Raw genomic sequence first — 18,482 nt, forward strand, 5'->3', positions numbered from 1 at the left:
TACTTGAGTTACGACCCTTTTACACAAGAAAATCAGTGCGCCATATTTTTTAAATGTACATATATGATTGCATACTTATAACATTCCACTTATGACATTTAATAAATCTATGATATTGCTCTTTACCAACAAAACCATTAACTACAAATAAATTGAATGGTAGAGTTAGAGGCTTTTAAAACGTTTATTCCTTCCTAACTCAGTTTGTTGAAAAAGTGAGTTACGCCCTTTTTGCACTAGGCCATCAAAATGTGCCCTCAACTTGCTAGTGTACGAAGAGGGAAAAAACGACAACTGAGCTTTTGCAGAACATCGTACGCGCAAGGTATTTTTTTAAAGTTTGTGCTTGAATGAACCAGTTTCAAAGTTATTGCTCAACAGTTGAAGCAAATGTAAACATAATGTGAGATCCTTAGTTTCGCTTCACTCAAACTGACCCGTGCTCATGGCGCTGAAGCTTAATGCCTTTCATACATTTCAATTCGAAATTATATCGGTAGAGGGCGTCTTTGGCGGATGTCCACGGTATAGCAGCACTTTCTTGCCTGCTCAATTAACCTGGTATATCTCAATTACTGGAACTTTAAAAGAATTGCAAAGTTTCAAACCCGAAAAACTTCAAACAAACCACACGCAATTTTAAAATGCGTGCCTTAGAAGTGATTAAGAATTACGAGCATCCCATTGCGATCACGTCTTCTTATTCATTTCTGTAAATCGCATCTTGAATTTTGCGTGCGAATGGATTAGAAAAAGAAAATACAGCGCTACCCACCTGCCTACCTGCACATATGCATACATAACATATATACCAATATACATACATACATACATACATACATACATACATACATACATACATACATACATACATACATACATACCAAACGTTCACGATTGAAAATGTACAGCAAAATACTTACTGCAAATTTGTTTTATTAAAATGAAGCCAAAATCTTGCTATGTTCTGACAGAAATATCAACAGCACAAATTACACTGATCTGTGAGCTGAATATAAAAACTTATAATAAAGACAAAACTGGCAAATGCCTCTTTGTTTCGGAATCATCCATGTCAAAAGCAGACTGTCATGATAACGAAGTTTCTCTGAAGACTCATGAGATTCATAAGATTGTAAAAATGAAAAGTAGCTCGTCCTCATATTCATATCTCTTAAAATATTGACCTCACTTTTTTGAGGTCAAACTATTTGGAATAGTCTAAATGTGAAACTTACAAACTCAGAAACGTACGAGCACAGTCCCTCTATGTGGTACGAGTAAGGTTGTATATGTTATCATTATATTCTATCTTCATAATATTACAATAAAATACCTAGGGAAATGTACATCAGTGAAAATATTAACCTGAAGGGATACAGTCGTCGGAACTGCGCTCAAAGGACGTAAGGGTCATATATGACAAATGTAAACACTGTATCCAAGGTACGATCGCGATTGATGAAAGTTAAAACACGTCTGTCATAATCTACATCGTACAATTTAAATGTTGCAGCTATGATTATGAGGTGCACCTAGATATCGAGCACGAAATATATTGTTTGTAAAACAAGAAACACGTACGGGCGCTGTTCCGACGACGCTTTCCCTTTAACTAGTGGAATAAACTTGTCTGTAAAAGAAAGTGAACCGTTGTTGAAATAATGGTGCGACTTGTATTTTACTGCTCTATCATAATTGAACTTAGATCACTCATAAAATGTCCAAAATCTGCGGCTGCGCAGTCGATCAGAGTTGTGATTCGACGCCGTCAACGTTTTTAAAAATTGTAATCTCAAGTCAAAATTGGAGTCGTTCTCACCGAGCTAAATAAATGGCCGCCAAGTCCATAACGGACAGGTTTTACTCGATTTGATCAGACATTGCTAGACAACAAACGAAAACAATAATGATGACGGTGAAAACAACTCGCAACTTGCCAAAATGCGCCCCCGCGCGGCTCAAAACAATTCTGCGACTATGCCAAGGAAACGAATTTTGGATAAGAGTCGGAAACTGAGTATCACGCAATCAACTCTGCGCGTTGCATTTTTTCAAGCGATGATCCGCCTATTAAGGTAGAACGCGCCTCGGTGACAGATATTTGGACTCTCAAATTTCTACAATTCCTTTCTGATCTACCACTTGTTGGGGCTCATTTTAAAGCTCTTGGAGAAAGAAAAACTTTCACTCTTCTTAGTTTTTAAAAAATCCGACATTTAATGTCCCCCAAATAGAGTTAACACAGGGATGGCGGCCATTTTTAATGTCAAATATCGCAAAATGTTTGGTAATTTGTTTCGATAGTTCCAAACTTTGCACGGTGACCCCTGACTTTTATCGTTGATTCTGGAAGAGAATGGTTCAAAGTTTCATTCAGGGAATTTTGAGCAAAAGTTTAAGTCTTTCACTTTCGAAGCGCATACTACCTTAAATCACAATGAAATAAAAACTTTCGATACACTACTTTATCACGTCCCTAAAACTAAGATGAGCGCTAACTGAATAAATATGCTAATGAAATCTGTCTTAGCGACTGTCCGTTTCTCTTTTGAACCACAAAACTGCACTAAATGAAATCTGTTACATTACAAATGCTAAACACAGCATTAAATAAAACTTACAATATAAACTATACGCGGATGTTTGACCGACATAAAAATTACCGTACATATCGTCCGAAAGGGCTAAAATCTTAACAGTATCTTTGAAATTTGACCATCATGGGTAAAGACAAAATATAGCTTTGAATTTACAGTCTTTTAGAAAAGTTATCAAACCAATTAAATTATCTGGAAAATGGTTAGCTACTAGTACAACAGAGACGACATTTTGCAATTGCTTGTCATTATTTTGAAGAATCTTAGCTTCAATCGTCGCGATGACAAATTGCTAAAAGCTTGAGTTGCAGCGTCGAGACTTTGTTTTTATTTTAGCGCTCGCGTGGTCCTCCAATTTTCTGCAGACGACAGAAACGAAAAACTGATCACAAATCTTCAATGAGTTGTATCGCGTTCTCCGTTGGAATCAGGATGGAAATCATGAATTTTCAATACTATGGTTATCAGTTCTGCGCATGCTCTCATTTTCCTCTTAATTACGCCGGCTACAACGGCCGATGAAGCACTCCAAGGTGTCGCGAAACGCTGATCAGGGAGACGCACCGACAAGGAATTCTATTTCAACACCTCCCCCTCCCCTTAAACATCTCTCCCTCCCACTAGAAAGTCACTACGCCTCCGAGTAATACACCCTCTCGTCGTGATATATCTCTTTGTTTTCATCGCACAGGAGGAGTATGCCCCCGGCTAGGAGGAAGCACCAGGCGCCCCAAGCTACCCCGTAACACCAGCCCAGTTCCCAGTTGCCTCGATAGGCCACCACGTCGCCCTGCATAAACATGCTTGGGAAGACGATTAGGGCGATGATCAGGAACAGACCTGTGAAGTGAAGGAGGCAAGAAAGTTTGTGTCAGAAGAAGCAATAATTTACAATGCCATCAAGCCCGTGGGCCTCGCTAACCAAAACCTTGCCTGACAGGGACAATGGCTGTCACTTTTCATCATCATCATCATCATCATCATCATCATCATAACGATCATCATCATCATCATCGTCGTCGTCGTCGTCATCACCATCATCATCATCATCATCATATGTCTGTCTGTCTGTCTGTCTGTCTCTCTCTCTCTCTCTCTCTCTCTCTCTCCCCCCCCGTCCTTGCCTCCTCCAGCTGGAAATAATAAACCACATGTATACTTACATGAAACGAATAACGTGATGGCTGCTACCTTGTACAGTAAATTCTGTTTAAGGAAATACGCCACAATCGCGAGGACAATTGCGCCTACATTGCAGAGTATTGTCAGAATAACAAACGCTTGGCACGCCACCAGCCACGCTGAAGAAAAAGGAAACAAAAAAATCGTTAGTTACTACCATTGGTGGCGATATGCATAAAAACTGTCGCCTGCTAAGAGCGGCCGCAAGTCAAGGCGTATGCCAACGAAAGGTGTCATTTTGATTGACAATACCTACGGTTGATTTTGTGGAAAATTGTTAAAAGCTTGCCGAACAAGGTACTCCCATAGAGTACTGCCAGCACTTTCCACGCGAGTATGCATACAATATTTTAGAATTATGTTCACATATACAGTATGCAAAACTAGTTCATCACGGACCACAGCGGATCGGAACTATATGAGTAATCGGAACTGTCTCCAATAGACCTCCACTTGATAAATATTAACAATCGGTAAATCATAACCTACGCACGTAGATAACACTACTACGTAAGGACTGAGGACATTCCAATGTTAACCAGTGTTTCTAAGGGCTGAAGTGTTCATTCAAATAGAAACGTATTTGAACAGCTTCGGTGCTCGATACTCAATATATTCTTTCGTTTTGAAATGGAGAGAAACAAGAGTGTGGTGTATTCGGTCAACCACTGCGGTCACTTATGTCGAACTTGACTGAAAGTCGAGTCAGATGTTGTGAATTGAATGTTGTGACCGAAACTTTGTGAGCTCCGGTGTTTGTAACACCTACTCAGTGCCACGCCCGTGTGTGGGTTTGTTTGTGAGGTTGTTGATTTATACACATTTGTAGTCAATGCAAATGACACCTGTCAAGTCTAGTTTAAGGGAAGTTGAACGTCTAGAGAGCTGTAAAATAAAGAGGAAATCCTAGTTCTGCTGAAGGACGCCTTATCAAGGTGAGTAACACAGGGAGTCATCGGGCCTTTTTTGTTTCTTGCTTTGAAAACAGAGATGAGCATTTGTTGATGGAAACAATCTTCATGGTAAAATCAGATGGTTTTCAGTTTTGTTTGTATGCATCGCAACATGTTCTGGATGAACACTGTGAGCTACATTTGAAGTGAAAAAGACACAAGTATCCTATAAAAATATCAATAAAATGAATATGAGTTGATCAGTATGTAAAATCATTACAACCAAGGAAACCACATGTTAATCAATGCCTTCCATTCTTTGCATCAATTGACATGACATTGACCCGAAGTATATTTCTAATTTCTAAAGTTTGAGGTTTCTGTTTGCATTGCTACCGCAGACTGGGTCCATTAAAAACAAACGAACAGTTTGTGCGGGTTATAATAGTCAAGCATCCAAAACTATAACATTGTTGTTGTCGGCGATTCGGAAAAACAACCGTCGGGAACAAACTTTAATATTACGCCCTCAACGGCAAAACCCATCTAAGGTCAGCGCCACATACTTGGTATATTTGGAATATATCGTATTTCTCCATCTTTATACTCTACTGGACGAAATATTACGGTATGTTTAATTCAACGAAAGCTACATTTTATCACGTTTCCATGACAACCAAACCAATCTGATCAAATTCAGAGAAAGTCTCGAAGGCCGTTCAAAGCTATAAGTATGTCAGACTGTTTTGAGGTCCTTTTTTGTAGATAACACGGATTGCATTTCAATTCATATAGCCGCCTGTACTCCCCGGTATATGAAAGTGTGTATGAGAGAGAGAGTCTGTTCAAATGGGAGCATTTAACCAGGTCAATCAAACGAACCCCGGTGAATGGACTTGCGCTAACACGCTTACGCGATTACTTTCCGCGTGTGCGTCATAAACGCTCAAATTTCACAGTATTTCATAAATCAAAAATTGGCCAAAGGCTATTATCCATTGTGAAGACAAAATACAGATTATTTTGCTTCGAATTCTGTAGACATGCTGACAATCACAGCGCTTTCAATATCTGAACAAAAGAAGATACAAAAAATATGGAAAAAATAAGTATAAAGAGCTGCCGCGACAACTGTCAGATTAACTTATCTCTAAACGTATATAATCAATATAGCTAAATCGGTCGTGGTGCGTTGTGAGACTGTCGGAGCAAACGCTTTAAAATGGGCGGAATGTTGTTCAAAGCAAACGTCTGCCGTGCTTGTACAAGCGAAATGGCCCTTAATAAAAATCGTGTGCGTAATCGTCAGTGAAATGGGACGAAGTCGACTTGTTAGCAACGCGACAGCCCTAGTTTCCGACGGGTGGGTTATAATTGAATTCTATCCATCAAATTTTCCTTAGAAAATAAAAAAAAATGCGTTTAAAATTAATCATTCCATACAATAGATCAGGGGGTTTCATTAAGAGCCGGCAGCCGGCGAAATTGACCGGTTACTCTCACGATTTCGCCGGCTACTTTTTTGGAAATTTGAACTCTTTCATCGCTGAAATATTTTTTACCTTCTGAAATGATACGGACAAATTTCACAAGCTGTGTAATCAAACTTTTCAACGGCTTTTATGTGAAACAAAATTTAGAAGACGAGCGACTACTACGATCGCCTTGTACTACGATGCAGCACGGTCTTGCGTATACTGCCTCAATAAGAATCGGAATTGCAATTGACGATTCTATTGGCTACCTGAATTGCTGATTCCTATTTGGTTACCTTTATATACGCTAATGAAAACGTGCATACTACACCTGTCGGCCGTCGTTAGCTCAACTCAAAATGGTCGATGAACAAATGAAGACGGAAGCGATCGTGAGGTCAAGCTTCGCTGTACGATCCTCGGTTTTGAAGTGGACCAAGAAACAAGAGAAGGATAATTCCGTGGATTTAAACTGCTTTCGAAGGCAATGACCTGATTTTTTTCGAACGAAAAACTTTCCGGTTACAGTTGGAATTTTAGTAAGCCGATGTGCGTTGCACTACGGTAGGCGTAATTGTGAAGGAGTATAACCAGCTGGACGTATGATATGTACTGCTCTTCGGTCTATCGACGCCAATAGGAAAGTCGCCAAGAGTGGTTACAATACTGTCAGACCTCTAAATTCACTTCAAAAGCGATCGTCAGGTTAAATCCAATTGTGCGCTTCTAAACGTACAAATTTTCATATCCTATATCAAGGTTCTTACTTTGCATACCCATGTAGTCAAATAACCTTGAGGATCTTTGATTCTATTTTCGAAATATGGTAATGATTGTCATTTTTATCATTACTCGTTATATAAATTATCCTTTTTACCTCCTTAGTGGTATCAAAGTTCTTCATCTACAGATTTCCATACCAAACATCAGGGTTCTTAATTTTAAGCATAACATTATGAGTGTTTCATCCAGGATGGCATCAACAAGGGGAATTTTCCCCCCTTTATCGGAAAATTTCGGGGGCATTTCACCAGTTCATGTGTTCTACTTGTACCTCTAAGGTGTGACTGGCACCATTTCATGGAAGGGGGGAGTGGTCCCCTTGACAAATTAATTGGGGGTGCCAACATTGCAACAGAGGGGGAATCCCCTATCCCCCTGTCTAGATATAACACTGTATAATATCATCTACATATCGAATTTATATCATTAATAATTATTAATAGTGAATTATTAAAGTTTACCTCCTTAAAGCATAGAGGCTCTAAAGACTTGTTTTCTTTGTTCAAATTATCGTCAACATCACCACATTTTATCATTTTTAATTATGAATTATCATATTTAGGCCTAATCTCCTAGGAAAATGGCTTTTATGATATGAACACAAATTGCCATGGAACACTGCTGACTATTCCCCTGAAAATACTAGAAATTCAAGTAACTGTAAGCTGTGTAAAGTAAATGTTAGTAAATTTTAGCTCATTTTTCAGGGTTTCCGGCCTTCGGCCGGGGGGGGGGGAACACCCCCTCCCGGACCCTCCCGACGACGACCGCTTTGTGGTCATGGCAGATGCAAGCCGCCTACTTTTCCATTCTAGCCCCCTACTTCAAATCTTAATGAAACCCCTGGTCAATAGATACGCTTAAGACTACCAAACTATGGGCTGAAAACTTCAGTTGCTTCGACATTTGACGCAAGGAAACAATACGAGAATACGAGACAGTCGTTGCACGCCGTGTGCATGGATTTGATACATCAATAATTATCTTGATGCTTGACCGTAAAAAATCTGGTGAACTACACAATCAGTGGCCCGACCTTTGCATTCTATTATGGCCACTGTCTACCGTGTGTGACTGAGTTATTGTGTGCAATGACTGACATGTGTGTCCTAAGTACAACTTAAGAGGAAGTTTTAAAAATGCCATGGTTGCTATCCTGTCAGCGAATACCATCGACTGTTATGCTATCCACTAGCGCCAAATAAAATACAACCTGTGTTTCCGGTTACACGCCTTCCAGAACCAGAGTATGTTGTCGGAAGATTTTTTTCTCATTTCCTTTGGTTAAGACCCATAAAATACGTAATATTTAGAGAATTTTCTCGAATTCTTTTTGGAAAATGCGAAATAACGTCTAGGATCAGTTGGTGTTTTCTAGGGTAGTTCTTGTCGCAATTGGGGTCGTAGTGGTATCTGTCTCGAATATGTCGCCAGGGTACTTACGTGAGCGATTTCAAGTTGAATTATCGAAGGCACCATGTAAGCATGCCAGACTGAGTTTTGTATTTTATCCAAACTTTCAAAACCTCGCCAATATTTTCTTTACAAAAATGCTGACATGGTTTCAATTGCTGGCAACGTTGTACACACAGTGTTTACAGGAACGTAATTGACAATCAAGTTATGGGAATCGAATCCATCAAAATTTATTTACAAACGTCTTAGTACACACTACGATTACTCATAAAGCAACGACGAAATTCACATAGGAGGCTACTGAAACAACTCTACCTTTCTCAATAAATGTGATTTAAAATTATGATTTTGATTTTCGGAAACTCAGAGTTAACATAAAAGGATATGTATAAAGTATCATAATATTTTAATTGCTATAGGATGAAAAATTGAGATAAGGAACTACTGTAACAGACTCGTACATTTAACGAGAGAGTACGACACTAGCATGGGATTGATCGTGTAAAGTTTTATTACTGCCTGCCGAGTTGAACAGCTCGTCGATGTGGCGCAAAAGTCGTTGTTCGAACATTGGCAAGTTAGATGCCAGCACGATCACAGCAGTCATGGCAATCATTCGAGTTTGCATGTCCACACTGCCGACTTAGTAAACACCCTAGGTAAACACGGGCAATTTTCGCGATCCCACACACGACCTCTGCGGGGTGACTCGGCCATCCGGACGCCGTGACCTCACTGGTAAGGTCAACCACAGAAATTCACCGTGTCGAATATCGATATCGCTATTACAGCACAGCCTTTGTTCTCTCTATCATCGGCGCGTATATAAAAGCAAAACTTAAAAGACAGTCTTATCTTGCAAAGACCAGATGTGCCAAACAACAATATGGGACAATTAATTGTAAACGGAACGTGGTGTTATAAACTTAAAAAGAACCAACACACACAAAGAAACTATATTTAGCACAGATACATGTAACTAACTCCTCCGCCGCCGACACATAATTATCGATGCACGCAATTCTGCATATTTGTAGTGTAAAACAGGCAAAAATTACAAACAAACAAACAAACAATGTCCCATTCTAACCTGTCGATGACGTCACGGTTGTTCTGGAAAGACCCTTCGACATGTTCGCGGAGACTGCTGTATACGTGTGTTAACTTTGTGATCGTGTCGCAAGCGAAATGAGCTTACACTAAAGTCTCTCTGTGCAGCGGCCGTGTTTTGACATTTCCCTAGATCTGGTGTCACTATGTGGAAGTTGGGACGATTCGGAAATTAGGATGAGTAAATATTCTTGTTAAACATGTCGGTGGATTTACTGAAAACCTAACGTTGGGAAATCGTGCGAACGCATACTTCGTCTTTTGGTGGCATCGCGTCGAGCTTACTGAACTCCGCGATCGCTTTCAACATCATGTTTTTATTGTGTCTGAAACCTTTTAAAACACCACTGTGGTCCTACCTCATAAAATATTTTCGCTCGAGCGATTTGAAAACTATACCCCAAGCATGCACAATGACACCGTTGTTCGGCAAATAGGTTGGACTTGGTGATCCTGTTTTCAACGTGTTGTTGTCCGAGATTGGCTCGCAAGAATCAGGCCTTACGTACGACAACAAAGGCGTTTTTTCATCGACAATCGAAAAGCCTGTTTGGTGTTTCAGGGTCGCGGTAAGCCTGTCCATCGCATTCTGAGTAGAAATGTGCGTTGAAAAGTTTACACCAGATTATACTGTGAACGGCAGAGAGTAAACAAGTCCACAAGTCGCTTGGCGTTTGACGATGTTTCAATGAAGAATGTGCGTAACCATGGAATTTGTTGTTCAACCTCTGCTTTCTTGTTGGTGTGCAGGCTCTCGTTTTATATCAATTCTGCCTAGCTCGGGCATAATCCAGGGCACGCTACTTGACATTTTGTGACCACTTCGCTATTCGCTAAAACACCACTAACATTACCTCGAAAAATGGACATTTGCTGTGACCTATAATTAGATTCACAATTTTTCTGTGATTCTCTCCTCGTCTGCCTTACTAAATGTTGAAATCAACGAATGAACGTTTGAAACACCCCGGCTGCTTACAACATGAAAATTTGTTATTGGCGCCCGGTTCTGGCACGGAGCAATGATTCAGCTGCAAACGATAACATTGGACATACATGTAAAACTACACAGTACAGGTTGCGTTGAGAAGTTGAACGCTTAGCATCAAACGATAATTTTGGAAATACTAAAAGAAACGGCATTTAAATGTTGGCGGCTTTAAATGTGCTTGAATTATCATTTTTGGAAGCGTGTCAAACGTGCAGTTTCTTTATAGAGACCCACATTTTATGATATTCAGGTCAAATGAAAATAGAACAGTGAGACGATCAACAAGATGACCCGGGAAACCAGAGATGCAAGATGTCGACCGACGCTCATGATTTGTGCCTTTACAGAGCAATTCAGTGCAAAACCGCAGACGGTGGGGCCAGACAGACTTGAATCTGTCTGCCTTTCGGCAACTCGGAAACAGCGGAGAGTTTAATAATCCCCAAGGGCCTACCGAGTAATTGGAACGATGTTGAAAACATTAATAAAGAACGAGGGCCGCTCATGGACGTCTGCTTATTTTTATCCCCACGGGAGTGCGCATTTAAAAAGTAATTTATGTCGATACGGCGCAGAGTACGATGCATGGCCGTCTTGTGAGCCTCAGAACGTATATAAACCACAGATAATCGAATTCAAAGTGTCTGTCGAAAAATTGACTGCCAATTAAATTCAAGTCGACGTACTGCAATTGCCATCAGGTAGCCGCTATTTCGCAAAAAAAACCCCGACCACCATTTTGTGACTTTTTGCAAGTTACCGGTCATATTTACAAGCTCGAAGACATTCGCTAAAGAGAATCATATCAAGGGGCTTCAAACCTCTGAGTCCGCACTGCCTGCAGTACAAATGTTTAATACTTGATATATTACCGTGACGCATTTTCACCCATGCATGGTTTCCACATTATTTTTTTTTTTATTTCAGTTCAGCACATGTTCGGAACATGAAAGTGGGATATCAGTAACGTCAAGGAAGTGAAGCGCGATGAAAACAACGCGAAAAACTCGAGTCCTCTTTTACACAATTTCATTTCACGGTGTATGCGGTCATTGCCCTTTGTATATCGCCCGTGTCTTCGTCCGCATGTGAAGCGGCCAGTTCGCCAATTAATAGCTTCTCGCTGCCTGAATTGCAAATTTGCTTGCAGAGTCTTTTCCAGGTAATTACTTTCAAAGTCGTTCCTTTTCAAGACAAGTTTTGAGTCAAAGGTGCTAATTCAACTGTATACACAAAACACCATTTATCAAAGGTAATACAATCACATTCAAGCTGTTAAAGAGAGCACACATTGTGCCGTCAGGTGAATTCAAAGGAAAATGTGAGCCTTCTTGAGTTTTTCCCGCAATTTATTTTACAACTTTGTGGATTTAGTTGGCTCCGCTAGAATAAAAACGTTATGGATCGATTTTGGGTTTCCTCTGCCTGCGGTCGATTCAATTCAGTAAACACGACACGAGGCCCTGCGCTGCATTCCTCGAGAATGACCATGTCGTGGTCCGGGTGGCCACAACGAAACGGAGCCAATAGTAAGAATATGCGAATCATCCGAAACAGCGTAAATTATGCTTCCACTTTGAGAGAGCTTCAAAGGGACTTTGACGTATTCTTGACGTAACGATAGTGATGTAACGCGACCACCAGAGCACTTTCCAGAGCACTACTTAACTGCTGAGTGTCTGCTGTGATTCTCCGCAGTAACGCGCATGGACGCATCTCCACAAAACGGTGCGATTTACATGGGGGAGCAGGGGCGGGGCGCAAAGCTGCTAAAAGAAACAGTAAACTGTATCATTGGCTATGAACAATTGCGCTAGGCATTCGCACAGACTACAATTACCACAACCGTATAACACAGTGTGTAAAGGGGGACTGTGACTAAGCACATCATAACAAAATCTCAACAACCTCCCCCGTATCTCTAATGATTTTAATTATCTTTCGACCCCTAAATATTTATTGAATATTTCAGCGAGTGACCACGAACATTCAATGGTGTGTTCGTCTGACCAGAGATATCACTTCTAAGTACGCAAAAGAATGTGGATATGATGTTTATGATCTGTAATTTTCAAACGAGAAACAGGGAGGACCAGTCGACCGCACGAGTCGCACCTGGGCTAAGTGCGTGAGCTGCGCCATCTTACATTTGCCGTAAAGAGGTACCGGTACTTACACGACAAGTGCCGAGCAATGAATAAGGTGAAAACACGGCATTATGGGAGAGAACTAGGCATCTTGGGGGTTCTTCACCACAGTACTTCCTCCTTTTCAAAACCTGATTTCCACAAGCGTGACATGCGGCCTACAAATTCCTGTACTGTACAGCCTTGAACGCATTTTGTAAACTAGGTCAACGCCCAGCGTTTCACTACGGTAACTTCTGAGAACTGTAATGCAGAACGCAAAGTACATTGCAATTTTGTACACTGTCGACATGTCACTCGTACAGCATCTCTAGACTGCCGTGGTAACGCTGTCGCGGCTGTAAAATCTAGTACATATATTTACAATGTATATACTATTAAAACTCAACACCCACGACAGCATGATGGCAAGCGCCTGTGACAGGGCCTACGGTGAGCGAGAATAAAGAACCCACAAATTCAATGAAAAGCAAGCCTCAACACCATGCATCATGCGCGTAGGCCTGAGAACGGTCGATGCATGATGATCGAAATAGTTGTGCCCCAATGACCAAAAAGGCATCAAGGACAGTTGACCCAACGTCGTAAAGCTTGGAAATTCTCTACAATTGAGATTGTATGAGATATTTGGTGACAAATAAGTTACTGTAAATTTACAAGGGTCAAATCCTGATTTTTAAGAGCCGTACCTGACAAGGAAAACCATGAAGTAGTGATTTTCGATGTACTAACCTACTGTGTCGACCGCCATCTCAACCATCAATACTGAACCATGTGCGTAGTGTTTGCATTAAAAAAATTGCAAAGTGCTATAAATATATAGCATACGTGGCAAGTATGCGATGTGTGCATGGAGTAAAATAGGGCCTATTGCCAAATTTTGGTACCTGTAACGTTTGCAGGCCGGTCACATTGGAGGAACAATCATTTGAAGGCATTTGTGATCGTCTGAGGTAGATTATTAGACGTCCGATAGTTTATATATTATCTTTGTTTCTTATATATATCATACGCTGAGAGTGTCCTACCTTGGTATTATTGTTAGGTACCACTACAGCAAGCAAACACGCACAGAACGCTGGGCATCGCGGCCGCGCGGATAGCTTATCTAGGCAAAGTTTCGAGCACCAGTGATTTTATGCAGTTGTAAGGTAACTAGTTTTGGCTGCCTTTCCTAACACAGTACAAAACGACAAAGTCACTTGTTTGCTGGAAAAATATATAAACTACGGAATGTATCTTCATGCTACAGTTGTCATGTAGATGATGTACGCCGAGTATATTACACCATGGATATCCATGAGTACACACAGCACCGACCCGATTGGGACGCGCCTTCGGGGCAATGACCTCACAAAAAGCGAGGTCAAATAGTTTGGACAATACAGCGATCGATATGTTGTGTACACACATCTGTTGTGCGCACATTGAGTAATCCACAAGGTGCCATGTTTGAAAACACTCCCCGTCTGTAAATCAAATAAGACTTTCACAAATATAAGCGAATACACCATTATTGACCGAACGGGATTACGAGGTTTGCAGCACGGCACACAGTTTATATAGATTTTAGATTATTTTTGGATCGGTGGCCGACGGTTTGCCAGAGCTACTCGTAAACACAATAATTGGCGAACGGGCATTGATCAATGTTGTCTCATCGTCACCTCGCGACCCGAGATACTTTCCATAAATCGCCTGGGCGATTACGTCATCGTGACACGGGCTTTGTTTACAAACATGGGAGGTACAAATATGGACACATTCGCTAACACTTGACAAGTTTGACAACACAACAGCGAGAAGTACATACCATAAACATACTTGACGACGGCACCTTGCACCTAGTAGTTTATATTAAGGGACTGTAACTGAACTGGTGTCTGAAGTTCTGGCAGCGAAAATCGCGCTTGCTGTGACGTGCCACGAAATCTTGTCCATGGCTACGTTTCTAAATGTACATCCATGGTTTCTACATGGAGGTAGTAGGTTTCTAAATGTACATGCTCTATTGACATAGCGTGTTGTAATCTTGTGGCCAACGGGCGCTGACATTTAATTGAACTACATATCTTCTGGCTCAGTCAGTGATATAAATTTATTGTGAAAATTAAAACGTATAATAGCTCGTCGTCCTATATTTCGAGTTCGGCAGGGTCACGTGACAACTAAATTATCCGTGACGAGCTCGGGTTCAGCATGGATGTAAAATCCATGGGTTCAGGTACCCGAGTCGATGTCGGTACATTAAATTTGATAAACATGTATAGGTATACTTAGCTGCATATGATTGTATGAAGATGATGGCCCAGGTATTATACCTGTACGCATGCATATATATATATATATATTATATATATATATATATATATATATATATATATATATATATATATATATATATATATGGTTGTGTTCCCATACGTACATTGTACTTTTAAAAACATCTTATTATTGTCTGAACATTACAAATCAGAAAGCTGCGTGACCTTCGTTTTGCCGCGATTGTTCTCATTGTAATTTGCATGTAAATTTGCACAAATGAACTATCTAAAACCTAGTCTTGCATGATGGAATTGGTAATTTGTTATCTAACGTTCAAAGAGACAATCATGGGTATACATAGATAGACAAGATGAGACAAAAGAACTGTTTAATGTACATATCCTCGGCTTGGCCGTTTGCAACGATAGCATACTTTTAAACATGGCACCAACGATAACGAGAAATCACGAAATAATCTTACGAGAAGCATCTTGTCCACACAAGCTCGTACAATCGCTCTTAATATAAATCCGACTTCACATAAAATCGACCGCAAATCAAATGCAGCAGCTATACTAACGTTATCTGAGCGAGCGAGCGAGCACTTTATTTTTGGTATGCCTGCCTCCCGGGTATGGGGACCTAAATTAGAGTTTAATGATTTGGCGGAAAACAATTTACACTGTAGGCTCACACAACTTAGGCCTAATAACACCCGCTTGCCCATATACCTGTGGTGAACGCTAAGCCGCACAGAAGAAGACGACACCGTCACCCCGACACACTGTGTGTACTTCCGCCGAGGTTTTCGCCAGCTAATGAAGTGGCCAGGGATGCGTTGTCATGGTGACGGGAGAGATAGCCTCACGTTTGTATTCGAGAAGATGCATATTGTTCGCTACTTCCGTCCCAGACAATCGCAGACCTTCTCATATAGTCCTTTGACGTGCCCTGTGTTGTGTGAATCAATAACTCCATTTGCGAACTACACGAAAGCACCCTCATGTCAAAGAGATTCTGTTTTGAGGGTACTCTACGCCACGACTATCGATTTTGCTGTCTGGCATTTTCAATGGACGGACTAATGCGTTCTCGGCGGATATATTCGCGAGCAAAAACTGAGATTACTTTGCGTGGGTAGAGTTTCCGACACAATATTTTACACAGGTGAGCTACGCGTACAAGCCCACCTTTAATCACGCAATTCAATTGGAATGTGACTGTCCTTCCGAGATTACGTGTTTGAATGGTGCTCGTAAATAAATTATCGACGTTGGGGTGATAATCGGAGGACAGGTCAAAGTCGCTAATTGACCGGACCATTAATGGGATGACGTTGTCTTCTAAAATGTCAAAACCGAGACAACATGAAGGCAGGGCCCACTTGACGTTCAAGTTAATCAACAAACCCTCTGGGAGGTTATGAATATGTCTGGGAGAATATGGCGCGAACTTCGCTGAAAGACTTGTCTCACTGAGGCTCCGTGTACACACAACGAATGACCTTTTGTACGGGGAATTCATGGCGTATCTTGAATGCCTCAGACTGTTATTGAAATCTCAATGAGATCACGGCCGGGCAAGGCTAACAAGTATTGATCGTAGTGGTATGTTTTGAAAGACTTCGCTCACTTTAAACTTGGTGGAGGTTGATTGCCACCACTGAACTTGAAAGTCATGGATTTATGAAACGTCAATTTGACAACACAGAGCAGATGGCGTGCTTGCATGAATTGTAGCGTCCTGTCGGACTTTGTTTCTATATATAGTAACAAGGCACGGCACAGGTACGGTGAGGGAACAGCTATGTGTGAGGTCACCACAGGCTTCAAACGTGGGAGCTAACTTGTTGTGAAAAGCCAACTTCCCCCTCTCGCAATGCCCTTTACGAAGACAAACTTGTTTTTCACAAATAAAATAATTAAAATGGATATTTGAACATAGATATGGAAGTAACGTTACACATTACATACCCTCGTTGACGGAATCGTAACACTTAATTTCAGTTGTTGGCGTGGGTCGAGGGGTCACGTTCGGCTCCCGGACTCGCGTCCCATTGTAGCACTCTTTCCACAGTCCCATATAGAACCCAGGCGCCTGCATCCATCTGTCCCCGATACATGCGGCAAGTATCAACGGAAAGGCGATAATAGTAGATATAAACCCGATCAGTCGAAGAGGTTTCACGACGGTGGTCGTAACCGTTGTTGTGGTCTCCATTTTGATTAACAGTCAATCCGGACGATATGCTTTCGGAATACGGGCCCTGGGTCACGTTGCCGCACGCTGTGTCGCTCTCAATTTAAAACGGGGGTTTGACTTTCAACCTCAGCTGTTCCTTCTCCTCAATACAACTCAAACTTTTGTCGGCGGATTGGTCGTGTTGAACAGACGTGAGAGAGATGACTGTACGATTGACGAAGGGAGTGGTTTACACTGTAACGAGTCGCGTCGCTCAGTGGAGTGCCCGGTATGTTTAGAGACGGTGATCTTTGACCTCCCTAATATATGCATGAGTAAACAATGCGGAGCCTTGATGTGTGATCATGCTTAGTCTATTCCATTCACGAGAGAGGGGAGGTAACTTTTAACATTGTTGCATCCGTACAAATGTGAATATTTTATCACTGCAGGCATATTTTATATTGAAATTGATTGTTCACGGAGAGACTAGAACAGATAAAGCACGTCAAATAGTTACGTTAATGCATTACAGGAATTTTCATTTATTCGTACATTTCCATGTGGTCGATATCGTCAAAATTTAGGCGCTTTTATGTATCGATACATTAATCATTATAATGGATGCAGGATGGCTGTGTAATAAATGTCGTATGTTGTAGTGAATCTGCCTTTTAGTACAGCACACTAATATATGTATTGGCTTATTTCAGTGCGTTTGTGTGCAGTACCGTTGGTGGCGCTACCCGTACTGGCAAAAAGTGATGTCAAAACCAAGTCACTTTATTGGAAATTAGTTGATAAGAAATGGCATGAAGTCAAATTTCAAATTGGTAAAATATGGACTGAGAATCTTACTCTCACTGACAAGCTACTTTAGTCAGCTACTTTATTCAGTTGAATTGTTAGCAATTCAATAAATGATTTATATTCCAAATAAATGATTTAAATGGGAAGATATAGAGGCCTAGTCACAGGAAGCTTGGTCAAAAGTTTTAATTTAAGTGATGGGAAATGCCATATTTGTGGCCAAGAAGAAACACTGGAACACATCCTATTTGAGTGTAAATATGTAAAAAAAATCTGGCAGAAATGTGTTTCTTTCTTTGTCAGCAAAAACAACTTTGATAACAACATCCGAGATTAGCAATTGCAGGATGTAAAAATGATAATAATGCAACAACAGACATTATATACTGTGTCACGTCCTTTGTAAAACACAGTTTGGAATAATTTAATTAGAAATTATTTTACCCTTGATGAGATAAAAGTTTCCCTTCAATCCTATGATGTTATGCATTTAAAATGTTATCTTTCTTCATGGATAAATACATGATATTTCACTCATAAGATGATGAATAAAGTTGCCTCCCTACCCACCCCGAAATAAATGTCACGTTTATTATGATGCTTTAAGGTAGAATGCGCCTCATGGAGTG

The 18,482-nt window shown here is 40.7% G+C and overlaps 1 protein-coding gene across 1 annotated transcript; it reads right to left on the bottom strand.

Moving 5' to 3' along the window:
* Positions 1 to 919: 919 nt before the first annotated feature.
* On the bottom strand, positions 920 to 17,372 carry LOC139137241 (transmembrane protein 47-like). The gene is made up of 3 exons (XM_070705231.1): positions 16,836 to 17,372; positions 3,764 to 3,901; positions 920 to 3,440 (listed from the first exon to the last, which is right to left on the bottom strand). The coding sequence occupies exons 1-3, from the start codon at positions 17,080 to 17,082 to the stop codon at positions 3,232 to 3,234; spliced, it is 594 nt and encodes a 197-aa protein (XP_070561332.1). The 5' UTR covers positions 17,083 to 17,372; the 3' UTR covers positions 920 to 3,231.
* Positions 17,373 to 18,482: the final 1,110 nt, after the last annotated feature.

The sequence above is a fragment of the Ptychodera flava genome, chromosome 7, assembly GCF_041260155.1.
Source record: "Ptychodera flava strain L36383 chromosome 7, AS_Pfla_20210202, whole genome shotgun sequence".
Taxonomy (NCBI): Eukaryota; Metazoa; Hemichordata; class Enteropneusta; family Ptychoderidae; genus Ptychodera; species Ptychodera flava.

Coding starts and splice junctions, on each gene's coding strand:
- LOC139137241 (XM_070705231.1), bottom strand. CDS start 17,082: ATGGAGACCACAACAACGGTTACGACCACCGTCGTGAAACCTCTTCGA. Junction 3,902..16,835: donor TTACGATTCCGTCAACGAGG/GTATGTAATGTG, acceptor CTTTTTCTTCAG/CGTGGCTGGTGGCGTGCCAA. Junction 3,441..3,763: donor CATCACGTTATTCGTTTCAT/GTAAGTATACAT, acceptor TTCACTTCACAG/GTCTGTTCCTGATCATCGCC.